Source organism: Jaculus jaculus, chromosome 9 (genome assembly GCF_020740685.1).
Source record: "Jaculus jaculus isolate mJacJac1 chromosome 9, mJacJac1.mat.Y.cur, whole genome shotgun sequence".
Lineage (NCBI taxonomy): Eukaryota > Metazoa > Chordata > Mammalia > Rodentia > Dipodidae > Jaculus > Jaculus jaculus.
The window spans coordinates 106,174,250-106,187,736 of NC_059110.1; the positions used below are offsets into that span (position 1 = coordinate 106,174,250).

A 13,487-nucleotide genomic window follows, 5' to 3' on the forward strand; every position below is an offset into this window, starting at 1 on the left:
TAGCAAGCATAAAGCCCTGGGTTCAGTCCTCAGCACTGCCTAAACTAGGGTGGTGGCATATGCTTGTGATCAGGAGTTCAAGGCCAGCCTGGGCTACATGAGATCCTCCAGCAAAGAAGAATAAAGGGAAGGGAAGGGAAGGAAAAGGGGAAAAGGGAGGAAAAGGAGAAAGGAAGAGAAAGCAGAGGAAAGCAGAGTGATGGGAAAAGAAGCAGTCTTGAGATGGAGGTGGAAATGGCATGGTAGAATTGGACTGGAGTGACTTAAGTTGTTTGTGGGCTTAGGAAAATTGAATAGGATAAACTGCAGATGACTCAAAAGATGATACATCAATCAGCATACTTGAAGATGGGCAGGGAGAAGGGGACCACATACTCCCAACTACAATTCAGATCTGTCATGGTGGGACCCCTTAGTTTTTCCTAGACTTTGCTATTGCAAATAATGCTATAGTGAATAGCTAGCCATGGCCTAGAAAACAACATGAAAATTGAATGAATGGAATAATATATTTATTTATATACATACATACATATTTCAAAAAGGTATTTTCTTTGAAGAATATGTTGATAGTAGTAGTATGTGACTTTTGGAACTGAGAAAAATTTTAACTGGCAGTTGGATTGGTATCTACTTGTGAAATTTTGGAGTTCTTTTTTAAAGATGTGATTTGAAATACTTGAGTAGAACTACTGTGAGAACCTCTTGTTAACAGTTTGGTATGTAAAGCAGTGGTCAGTGTACTGCTGCATTCTTCAGGGGGTGTGCTTAGCATGCAAAGCAGGAAACTAAACAGAGCCAACATTCTTACTGACAAGAATTCTCCATCCTCCTCCATGTGTAGTTAAGGTCTGAAATTAGTCCTGTTTTGTTAGTTTTCACAACCTTGAATCTCAGTAGCAGTTGAATCAAATTCTAATTATTGTTTGATTTTAGATTCATATTAAGAAATGTGAACAAATTTAAAAATAGCTACAAGCTTTTAAAAAACTTCCTTTTTGGGGCTGGAGAGATGGCTTAGCAGTTAAGAGCTTGCCTGTGAAGCCTAAGGACCCTGGTTTGAGGCTTGACTCCCCAGGACCCACGTAAGCCAGATGTACAAGGGGGCGCACACATCTGGAGTTCATATGCAGTGGTTGGCATGTCCATTCTTTCTCTCTCTCTGCTGCTTTCTCTCTCTGTCAGTCTTAAATAAACAAACAAATAAATAAAAACTTTAAAAAATACTTCCCTTTTGAAATAAGGTTAAATAGACTGTAAGAGAGTTGCAAAAATAGCCAGGTGTGGTGGTGTACCTTTAATCCCAGCACTCGGGAGGCAGAGGTAGGAGGATTGCCAAGGGTTCGAGGCCATCCTGAGACTACATAGTGAATTCTAGGTCAGCCTGGGCTAGAGTGAGACCCTACCTTGGGGTGGGGAGGAAGAGTTGCAAAAATGGAATTCCCTTATACTTTATATCCAGCATCCCCAAATGTTAACTATTAGTACAATAATATAATGTTTCAAGACCAAGAAATTAACATTGGCATAATACTGTTAACTAGATCATAGACTTGCGCTTGAGTTTCACCAGGTTTTTCACTAATTTCCTTTATCTTTTCCAAGATCCAGTCTAGGATCCCATATTATACTTAGTCATTGTATCTCTTTTCAAGTGTGACAATTCCTTTCTTGTTTTTCATGACCTTGGGACTTTTGAAAGTACTCGTTGTTTTGTAGAATTTTTCTCCATTTGGTCTTCTCTGTTGATTTCTCAAGATTAGATTGAATATATGCATTTTTTGGCAAGGATACTACAGAATTATTATACCAGTTTTAAGTTTTAGTGTGTGTAGTATCAGGTGTAAATAACATAATACTATTTGTTTTGTTTTATTACCTTTTTTCAAGGTAGGCTGTCACTCTAGCCCAGGCTGGCCTTGAACTCACAGTGATCCTCCTGCGTTGGCCTCCTGAGTGCTGGGATTAAAGGAATGTGCCACCACATTTAGGCACCATTATATTTTAATAGTAGTGATATTAGTTTTGGTGTGTGTTGTATATCTTCACTATAATATTATTCTTTTTCCTCTCATGTAGTTTGAGGCTTAAAAGGCTAGCCACAAACTCATGAACCTCAGTGTCCTTAGTGCTGGAATAGATTCCAAGGTATGTACCATGTCGACTTTCTTTCCTTCCCTTTTTTTGTGGGGAGGGGGCAGTTAGTTTGAGAAAAGGTCTCATTTAGCCCAGGCTAACCTTGAACTTGCTCTATAGATGAGAACTAACTTGAACTTCCAATTCTGTTGCCTCCACATCTTCCCAAGTGCTGTGATTACAGATGTGTACCATCATGCCTGGCTTTATTTTTCATTTTATTTTTTTTTAATTTTTATTTATTTATTTGAGAGCGATAGACACAGAGAGAAAGACAGATAGAGGGAGAGAGAGAGAATGGGTGCGCCAGGGCTTCCAGCCTCTGCAAACGAACTCCAGACGCGTGCGCCCCCTTGTGCATCTGGCTAACGTGGGACCTGGGGAATCAAGCCTCGAACCGGGGTCCTTAGGCTTCACAGGCAAGCGCTTAACCACTAAGCCATCTCTCCAGCCCTCATTTTATTATTAAAACATATCCCTAGCTGGGTGTGGTGGTGCACGTCTTTAATCCCAGTACTTGGGAGGCAGAGGTAGGAGGATCACTGTGAGTTTGAGGCCACCCTGAGACTACATAGTGAATTTCAGGTCAGTTTGAGCTAGAGTGAGACCCTACCTCAAAAAAATTAAAAAAAAAAAACCATATCCGTATAGGTGTATTTTTAAAAATTAATGTAATTACTCATGTGTAGTATGTGTATGTGGCTGCACGAGGGTCTCTTGCTGCTATAAACAATGAACGCCCGATGCTTATTACTTTTTGCATTGGTGGCTGGGGAATTGAACTGGCCAGTAGGCTTTGCAAGTAAGCACCTTTAACTGCCATCTCCTTAGCCACTTCTTAACCTCCCTTACCCCCATATGTATATTTATTTATTTATTTGTTTATTTATTTTTTCAGGTAGGGTTTCACTCTAGCCCAGGCTGACCTGGAACTCTGTAGGATCCAGGCTGGCCTCACAGCAATCCTCCTATCTCTGCCTCCCAGGTGCTGGAATTAAAGGTGTGTTCCACCACATAAGGTATATTTTGGAAATGCAAATATCTCTTTGTTTTCATTCTGTGTGATAGAGATTAACCTCTATCAGAGGATCTTATCTATAACATTAGTGAAATAATAGCTTTAAATTTTTCATCATTCCACATTTATTAACTGAAATTAATGAGAAGTGATTGTCTTCTTTCCCTTGCTGGGATAGATTTATCTTCAGTTTGGATTCCATGACTAAGTACTGTTATTTGCTTTCTTGGGTTGTTCCAGTTTTGGATAGTGGATGTACTCTCAGCTTGTCTTCTGTGCCCAGCTTTTGTTGACTACTTTTCTTCTTCCTTTGTCTTGTGTTTTTCCTGCCTGGCCCTGAAAAATCCACTGCTTTGACTAGGATTGCTGGTTCCTTTGATTGGAGAGTACCATTTAGGAATAGAGGTCTAGGCACAAGCAAGGCTTATTTCTTGGAATATGGGTGCTTCTGGGGCCCCTCTTTCTTTGATGCTCATATTGAGTTTTTCCATATTACTTTGTTTTAGATTTTTAGATGAGAATTTATACAAAAAATAAAATTAAAGTAGAATTTTGACAAAAAATGGATTATGTATTGAGATTACATTTTATTTTTGCTTGTGACAGTGCATAAGACATCTGTTCTATTTTGATTTCTTTTTCCAAGGTAGGGCCTCACTCTAGCACAGGCTGACCTGGCACTCATTCTGTAGTGTCAGGCCTCAAGACATCTGTTCTGTATTTGTAGTTTCTTCTTATAATTTTTCCCCCCTCAAGTATATTCTCAGTTGATAACTTTAAGAAATACCCATAGCTCTTGATGTTATGCAAAGATAAAAGAATAAAGTCTTGGTCTTGGGCTGGAGAGATAGCTTAACCATTAAGGCACTTGCCTACAAAGCCTAAGGACCCAGGTTCGATTCTCCAGGTCCCATGTAAACCAGATGCACATGGTAGCGCATGCATCTGGAGTTTGTTTGCAGTGGCTAGAGGCCCTGGGGTGCCCATTCATATTCTCTCTCTCTCTCTCTCTCTCTCTCTCTCTCTCTCTCTCTCTCTGCTGTCTGTCTCAAATAAAAATAAATAAAACATTAAAAAAAAAAGTCTTGGTCTTTTTACTCATCTTAAACTTTAGCTTGGGGGATAAATGAAATTATTTCTTTGTTAGTGAAGGTTTGTTTTTGTTTTTTTTTAAGGTGGGTCTCATGCTAGCTCAGGCTGACCTGGAATTCACTGTGTAGTCCCAGGCTGGCCTCCAATTCACAGTGATCCTCCTGACTGCCTACCAAGTGCTGGGATGAAAGTTGTGCACCACCAAGCCCAGAGTTACTGAAGGTTTTATGAAACAAGTCTCATTTGGGAATTCAGGCAGGCCTTAAGCTCAAAGCAATTCTACTGCCTCAGCCTCCTGAAGGCTAGGATTATAGGCATGAGTCATCAAGGCCTGACTTATTTTGTGTATGTTGAGAACGAAAATTAACAAAAATCTAAACACAGGGGCTGGAGAGATGGCTTAGTGGTTAAAACGCTTGCCTTTGAAGCCTAAGGACCCGGGTTCGATTCTCCAGGTTCTGTGTAAGCCAGATGCACATGGTGGTACATGTGTCTGGAGTTCATTTGCAGTGGCTGGAGGCCCTGTTGTGCCCATTCTCTCCCCCTCCCCCCTCTCAAATAAATAAATAAAAATAAATCTTAAAAAAAATCTGAGCACTGTTTGAAAATGATGGTGTTTAAAGCTCAGATTTTGTATGTGGGTTGTTTTGAAATAATTGAAACACAGGTATTAAATACTTATTCATGTTTAATATTTAAATAAGCTTTTAGAATAGAGAAAGATGTTTTAAATATTTCTTGTTGAAGAAAACCTTGCCTTTATATGTTCAGAAATACTCACTGGCCAGGCATGGTGACCCAAGCCAGTAATGTGTGTACTCAGGAGGCAGAGGTAGAATTTTGCAGATCAGTCTACCCTACTTAGTGAGTTCAAGACCAGCCTGACCCACATCTCTAGAGAGGAGGAGATTAGGTGTGTGCGTGCACATGTGCACAATTTTTCCAGTTCCTCCCTCCCTCTCTTCCTCCCTCTCTCCCTTCTTTCCTTCCTTCCTTTTGTTTTTTGGGGGTGGGGTTTCTCTCTAGCCTATGCTGACCTGGAATTCACTGTGTCATCTAAGGGTGCTTTCAAACTCATGGTAATCCTCCTACCTCTGCCACCCATGTGCTGGGATTAAAGGTATGTGCCATCATGCCCAGCAAAACTACCAGTCAGTTTCTAAAGAAAAAGTTAGATGAAAAATAGGTTCAGAAAACTCCTTTACTTAATGAATATGAGGACAAAAAAAAATTAATGTCTTTTTCCAGACTTTTTTGTTTTATTTGTTTCAAGATAGGATCTCCCACTAGCCTAGAATGACCTGGAGCTCACTCTGCAGCTCCAGGCTGGCCTAGAACTCGCAGCAGTGCTCCATCCTCAACCTCCCCAGTGCAGGAATTAAAAGTATGTGCCACTTGGCCTAGCTTTTCTTAATTTTGTTTGTTTGTTTGGGTGGTTGGTTGTTTGGTTGGTTAGTTTTTTGAGGTAGGGTCTCACTCTAGCCCAGGCTGACCTGGAATTCTCTATGTAGTCTCAGGGTGGCCTCGAACTCACAGTGATCCTCCTGAGTACTGGGATTAAAGTTGTGCACCACTACACCCGGCTCTAGGTTTTTTATCCCTCCCCCCCCCGGGAGGTGGGGGTCTCAACTCTAGCTCAGGCTGACCTGGAATTCACTATGTAGTCTCAGGGTGGCCTTGAACTCATGGAGATCCTCCTACCTCTGCCTCCCAAGTGTTGGGATTGAAGGCGTGTGCCACCAGGACCAGTTCTTATTTTTTTTTAATTTAATTAATTTATTTGCAATCAGAGAGAGAGAGAGGGAGAGAACGGCATGCCAGGGCCTCTAGCCACTGCAAACAAATTGCAGATGCATGTACCTCTTGTGCATTTGGCTTACATGGGTCCTGGGGAATCAAACCTGGGTCCTATGGCTTCACAGGCAAATGCCTTAACCACTAAGCCATTTCTCCAGCCCTCTAATTTTGTTTTTTAAATGTGCAAGCAGAGAGAAGAGAGATGGACAGAGAGGGAGAGAAGAGGGAGAGAGAGGGAAAGTGTGTGTGTGGGGAGTGTGAACACAGGTACACCAGGGCTTCTTGCTGCCATAAACAAACTCCAGATGCACCTGCCACTTTGTGCATCTGCCTTTACATGGGTATTGGAAAATTGAATTTGAGCAGACAAACTTTGCAAATAAGCACCTTTAATTGTTGAATCATCTCCCCAAACCCTGTTTTTTTTTTTTTTTTTTTTTTTTTTTTTTTTTTTGAAAGAGGACTTAATAAAGCTCATGGTGGCTTGGAATTTGTTATGTAGCTAAGACTATCCTTGAACCCCTGATCCTCCTGCCTCTACTTTGTGAGTGTTGGGGTTACATGTATACTTTACCTCACTAAGGTGAGGGTTAAGCCTTAAAAAGAAGCAGATTGTAGAGATAGGTGTTCACCCAGTGCGTGTCTTACAAGCATGAGAGTCTGAATTGGGTCCTCAACACCCATATGAAAATGCCACATGTGCTGGCACACACTTATAATCCCAACTCGGGGGTGATAAAGACAGGGCTGTCTCTGGACTTTGACTGCTAGCCAGTCTAGCCTGATGGGTAAGCTTTAGGCCAATGAGTGACCTTGTCTCAAAAGAACAAAAGAAAAGAAGGCAGGAAAGGGTGGGGAGAGAGAAGGGAGGGAAGACATTCTTGAGGAATGACAAAGTTGTCCTCTGGAATACATACACAAACACACGTGTGTGTGTGCACACCTGCATACTGCACACATACAGATGAATTTTAAAGAAAAGGGGGGCAGGTGGGTGTGGTTATGCACACCTTTAATCCTAGCAGGAGTAGAATTGCTGTGAATTCAAAGCCAGCCTGAAACTACATAGTGAATTAGGTCAGCTTAGGCTAGAGTGAGACCCTACCTTGAAAAACAAAAAACAACACACACACACACACACACACGGACTAGGGAGATGGCACAGTGGCAAAGCCTGTTGGTTTGGGTTTAATTCCCCAGTAGTCAGTCACCTAAAAGCCCGGTGCACCAAGTGGCACAGGTAGCTGGAGCTCATTTGCAGCTGCCAAGAGGCCTTGCCTGAAGTGTGTCTATACTCACTCTTCTCCCTCCTCCTCCTCACTCTTCCAAGTAAATAAATAAAAATCAATTAATTCCTTCCTCCTCCTTCCTATCTCCTTTCTTTCATTTGTTCATTTTTTCAAGGCAAGGTTTCAAGCTAGCCCAAGCTGACCTAGAACTCACTCTGTAGCCCTAGGCTGGCCTTGAATGCACAGTGATACTACCTCAGCTTTCTGAGAGTTGGGTTTAAAGACCTGTGCCCCCATGTCTGGCCAAAATGTTTCCTTATAAAAAGAAAAAGATTTTTTGGAATTTCTATACAAAGAGTATATAAAACTTGCAGTTGCTTTATGTTGAACATAATCATTGTATTTTTTCCTCTGAAGAAAATTATACATAGAAATAAATAAAGAATATGAATAAATAGAAAAGAACTTGAATCTTGGCTGTCCTTTGACCCTTGAACAGTTTGAGAAATGTCATGGGGAGAAGAGAGGCGATAATGAACATTTGTAAGTGTTACAGCCCTGGTAATATTGATTATGGTAAATGTTCAGAGTGAAGGAAATGAATGTCAGGGAGATTTTCATAAAGTTATGTAAGTAGTTCAAAGGACTAAATAATGTGATAAGCTAGTTATCAAAAAGTATAAGGTGTACCCTTCACCCTCCAGCCTCTTACATGAGTTACAATTAAACATCTATACATCCTCTCTCTCATTATGGCCATGAAGCATAGCAGATTAGAATAAGGACATAAACAGTAAGTGTTGTTCTACAGCTGGATTTTTAAGGTAGCCCAGGATACAGAGTGTGGAGTCTTGTGGTAATGAGGTGAGAGAGAAGCAATGGGTATAGTTGGTAAAAAAGACAATAAATATTTTTGGCTTTTTATAGAAAAACCAGAAAAAATAAGTAAAAGCTAGATATCCAGCCCAAGGTAGTCCACACTGGTATGTGGTTTACATTCTTTGACTTTCTATATTTCTTATCATTAACAAACAAATAAACTAGGCTAGAGAGATGGCTTAGCATTTAAAGTACTTGCCTGTGATGCTTAAGGACCCAGGTTCAATTCCCCAGTACCCATGTAAGCCAGATGCACAAGGTGGCGCATGCATGTGGAGTTTGTTTGAAGTGGCTAGAGGCACTGGCACACATATTCTCTATATATATGCCTCTTTCATGCAGTTGCTTTCTCAAATAAATAAATAAATTTTTTTTAAACAACCATAAAAAAAGAAAGAAAAAGGCTGGGATGGGGAGAAGGAAGGGTATAGGATAACTGTTGAAAAGTTAAAGAAGACTCCATTAGTTATAACAGATATAACTATACTTTCATGTAATTTTTATTTTATAGTTCTAGTTATACAAGTAATTAAAATCACAATAAGTTATACCAGTTGCTGACATTTTAGACATAAAATGTGTGAAGTAATATATTGCTAAGCTATTGAATAGTATAATAAACATATCATATAGATTCCATTATCTTTTGTTTATTGTTTGTTAGCTATTGCTATGTAGCTTTGGCTGGCTTCAAATTTAGGTAATCCTCCAGCCTCAGCTGGAATTATCAACAGGAGCCACCACACCCAGCTTCCTTTTTCCATAGTCTATATTATATAACATAAACATAGCAAGAGTCTATGTATTCAGTGAGTGATAAATTTATTGAATTCAAACTTACCCCAATCCTTATTTTTTAGTAGTAGTAAAGTGACTTTGTTTTTTTAAGCAGTGTCTCCCTCTAGCCTAGGCTGACCCAGAACTCACCCTGTGTGCTGGGTGGGCTTCAAATTTACAGTACAGCAATCCTCTTATCTTAGCCTTCTAAGGGTTAAGTTTCCACGTATGATTTTGGGTTGTTTGTTAAAGTGCATATGATCTGATCTCATGCCTGAAGTTGAGTGTATTAAGCCTGAGTTGGACTGCAAATTTATTGTATTTTTTATTTTTCAAAGTAGGGTTTCATTCTAGCCCAGGCTGACCTGGAATTCATTATGTAGTCTCATGGTATCCTTGAACTCATGGTGATCCTCCTACCTTTGCCTCCCATGTGCTGGGATTAAAGGCGTGCACCACCACACCCAGCTTAAATAATTTTGTTTATTTATAAGGAGAGAGAGAGAATATGGGTGGGTGTGCCAGGGCTTCCAGCTGCTGCAGATGAACTCCAGGTGCATGCACTACTGTGTATCTGGCTTTACATGGGTATTGGGGAATTGAACCTGGGTCATTAGGTTTGCAGGCAAGCACCTTAACCACTGAGCCATCTCCAGCCCAGAATTTGTTACTTTAAATATTTTTGGTTTATTTATTTATTTGAGAGAGAGAGAGGCAGAAATGTGTGTGTGTGTAATATATATTACACACATAATATATATTACACACACATGGAGAGAGAGGGGGAGAGAGAGAGAGAGAGAGAGAGGAAGGAAGGAAGGAAGGAAGGAAGGAAGGAAGGAAGGAAGGAAGGAAGGAAGGAAGGAAAGAAGGGTATGCCACAGCCTCTAACCACTGCATATGAATTTCAGTCACATGTGCCACCTTGTGCATCTGGCTTACATGGGTCCTAGGGAATCTAACCTGGGTCCTTAGGCTTTGCAGGTGAGCACCCTAACCACTAAACCATCTCTCCAGCCCCAGAATTTGTTGTTTGACAAAGACTTCTTTAAGTGACTTTGGATGTAAGATGTTCAACAACACAAAGCTATCTTGAATTTAAGAATCTGCTTGTTGCAATACTGTTAACTTCTGGGTACATGCTTTTAGTAAAAGTAAGTTTTCACTTTCATATGATTGCACACTATTTCACCTCCCATCAAGAACTTTTATTGACATCAATGAATAATTTTATTGCTAATATATTTTTGTGTGGTATTGGGGCTTGAACCCAGGGCCTCATACATGCCAGGCAAGAATTCTACCACTGAGCCTCATCTCTAGTCTACTACTACTTTGAATCTTTAATATTCTATGTTTAGAAAAATCTTGTGTTTGTTTGGAAAATATGTGATTTCCTTAAATTTTACCAGTTACTTTCATATAGTTTATTTATAAGTGATTTTTTTACGTGTGTATGTGTTACGTTTTGTGGTGTTTGCATGTGTGTGTATGCAGATGCATGTGCTATATGCATGTATGTAGAGGCTGTAGGATAACTTCACATACCTTTCTGAATTGCTTATCTGCAAACTTCCTTGAGACAGAGTGTCTCCCTCAACCAGGAGCTGCCATTTTAGGTAGCTAGCCCTAGTCATTCTCCACTCTGCACTCCTCTGCCCACCATACTGGTGTTATAGACACCTCAAATTTTTACTTGGGTTCTGGGGAGTCAAACTCAGGTGATCTTAGGCCCTGCAAGGCCCTCATGCTTGAGCAGCAAGTACTCTTTAACTACTGAGCCATCCCCCTGCCCCATCAATGATTTAAAAAGTGTGTGTGTGTGTGTGTGTGTGCGCGTGCGTGTGTGCACTGCAGGGTCTCTTGCTGCTGCAGCTGAATGCCTGTCCTTTATGTGAGTGGCTAGGGAATTGAACCCTGGTCCCAATAGGCTTGGCAAGCAAGCATCTTTAACCATTAAGGCATTTCCCCAGGCCCTTGGTGATTTTATTGCCTTAAAAAAATTACAACTTTGGGAAAGTTTATATGTTTGAGGTTCTTAAAATTACTTGGCTATAAATTTTTTCCTTAATTACTTTTATTTGTAGGATGAACTTTCTGACATCAGCCAGGGTGGATCTAAAGCTACCACTCCAGCTTCAACAGCAAATTCTGATGTGTCCGCAATTCCTCCTGACACTCCTTTAAAGGAAGATAATGAAGGGTCTGTGCAGGGCTCAAATACGCCACATAAGTCAGACATAAGTAAGCACACTGAAGTACAGGTAGCCCAAGAAACTAGAAATGTCTCTACAGGTAAGTGACTCTGGTTCCTCTTAGCAGAGTGTTCAGTAAGCCTACACAATGTGAGTCTGAGGTGTTGCCTGCTTCAGATACGTCAGTAGATCTAAATGTGCTCAGTTGTAATAAGCTTTAAAAAAGTAATGATTACATAAAGTTTTGAAGATTAAAGTGTTGGGAACTTGAAAGTTGTTTAAAGGTAATAGGACAGTTCTTTCCTGTCCCTTATCTTAGTGTGAGTAGTCTATGCATTTCCCTCCTTAAATAAGTTTGCTTGAAACAGGGTCTCACTATGTTGTCCAGATTGGCTTTGAACTTAAGAGATCCTCATGCCTCAGCCTCTCATCACCCCTCCCCTTTTTTAAAATTCATCAACCCTTTTGTTGTTGCTTATCTGTCTGAGACAGATATGGTCTCATACAGCCCAGACTTACCTCAGCATGTAGCTGAGAATAATTTTGAATGATCTTCTTTTTTCCATCTGCCAAGTGCTGGTTTACATCTGTGCTCCACTATGTGTGGCCATTGTACCTCTTTTTCTTTAAAATATGATTTTATTTCATTTATTCATTGTCAAGCAGAGAACAGGGAGAGAAAATGGGCACACCAGGACCTGTAGCCACTGCAAGCAAACTCCAAATGCATGTGCCACTCTGTGCATCTGGCTTTATGTGGAGGAATCGAACCCAGGTTGTTAGCTTTGCAGACAAATGCCTTAACTGCTGAGCCATCTCTTTAGCCCAGTACTAACTTTTAAATTTTTTTTAAAAAATTATTTGCAAAAGAGTAAAGAGAGTGTATGGATGTACCAGGGATTCTTGCTGCTACAAATAAACTGCAGACACATGCACCACGTTGTGCATCTGGCTTTACATAGGTACTGGGGAATTGAACCAAGGCTGGCAGCCTTTGCAAGCAAATGCTTTTTGACTGCTGAACCATCTAGATCCCCAGCCAAGTATTGCCCTTTAAATAGAAATGAAAACAATGCCTAGGATATGCTGTGCTATATGTCCCACAAAACAAATGAAAGTGATTTTTTTTCATTACTCACTAATTTTTGTTAGTATTTGTTTATTTTTATGAGAGAGAGAGAGAGAGAGAGAGAGAGAGAGAGAGAGAGAGAGAGAGAGGGAGAGAGAAAGAATTGGCATGCCAGGCCTCCAGCCACTGCATTGGAACTCCAGATGTGTGCACCACCTGTGTGCATGTGACCTTGTGTGTATGTGTCACCTTGTGAGTCTGGTTTTTGTGGGTTCTGGGGAGTCAAACCTGGGTCCTTAGGCTTCACAGGCAAGCGCCTTAACCACTAAGCCATCTCTCCAGCCCTCACAAGTTTTTTGTTTCTTTTTTTTTTTTTTTTCTCTTTTCTTTTTTCGAGATAGGGTCTCACTCTATTTCAGGCTGACCTGGAATTCACAATGTAGTCTCAGGCTGGCCTCAAACTCATGGCACTCCTTCTACCTCTGCCTTGCAAGTGCTGGGATTAAAGGCATACACCCCCCACGCCTGGCTCCTCACAAGTTTTTTAGATTAACTATTAGCTGAATATATGACATTGTCTAACTCCATGGTTCCTAGTATCTAGCCTCTAAGGTTTTAAAAAATACTCACTTGAGGGCTGGAGAGATGGCTTAGTGATTAAGGCACTTGCCTGAAAAACCAAGGAACCTCAGTTCAATTCCCCAGGACCCATGTAAGCCAGATGCACAAGGTGGCTCATGCATCTGGAGTTTGTTTGCAGTGGCTGGAAGCCCTGGTGTGCCCATTTTCTTTTTCTCTTTCTACTTCTTTCATGCTCTCAAATAAAAATAAAATATTAAAAAATACTCACTTGATATATTTAAAATTATAAAGGCAACAGTTTTTCTAAAAGTACACTGTATAATTGCATTGTATATTCCATCATGTCCTCTCTTTAGGTTCTGCTGAGAATGAAGAGAAATCAGAAGTTCAAGCAATCATTGAATCTACTCCTGAATTGGATATGGACAAAGATCTTAGTGGATATAAAGGCTCAAGGTACTGAAAATGTCAGACTGTATGATTGTCTTTCATTTTCTTCACTCCTATATGCCTTCGGGTCTTTAGTGTCTGACTAGGCAAGATCAATTTATGGTTTGCTAAAAAAAAAGTGTTGATACTAAAATGCCAATTTCAGTCTTTGAAACTGGGCTTGTTTCATGTTTTCAGTTTGGGAAATTACCCTGGCAGTATCAGGGAACATATGAAAGGTTGGTGTCTTAATCTGTATTGCTATAAATATACTGGTGTTGAAC

At 40.4% G+C, this 13,487-nt stretch overlaps 1 protein-coding gene across 16 annotated transcripts in view; it reads left to right on the plus strand.

Annotated features, from left to right (window-relative positions):
- Positions 1 to 13,487, plus strand: part of Spag9 (sperm associated antigen 9) — a 177,056-nt gene that overhangs the window by 97,284 nt on the left and 66,285 nt on the right. For all 16 annotated transcript variants that reach the window (XM_045159333.1, XM_045159326.1, XM_045159327.1 and 13 more), the window contains 2 exons: positions 11,016 to 11,223; positions 13,131 to 13,230. In XM_045159333.1, coding sequence (XP_045015268.1) covers positions 11,016 to 11,223; positions 13,131 to 13,230 — 308 coding nt within the window. The remainder of the gene's footprint in view (positions 1 to 11,015; positions 11,224 to 13,130; positions 13,231 to 13,487) is intronic.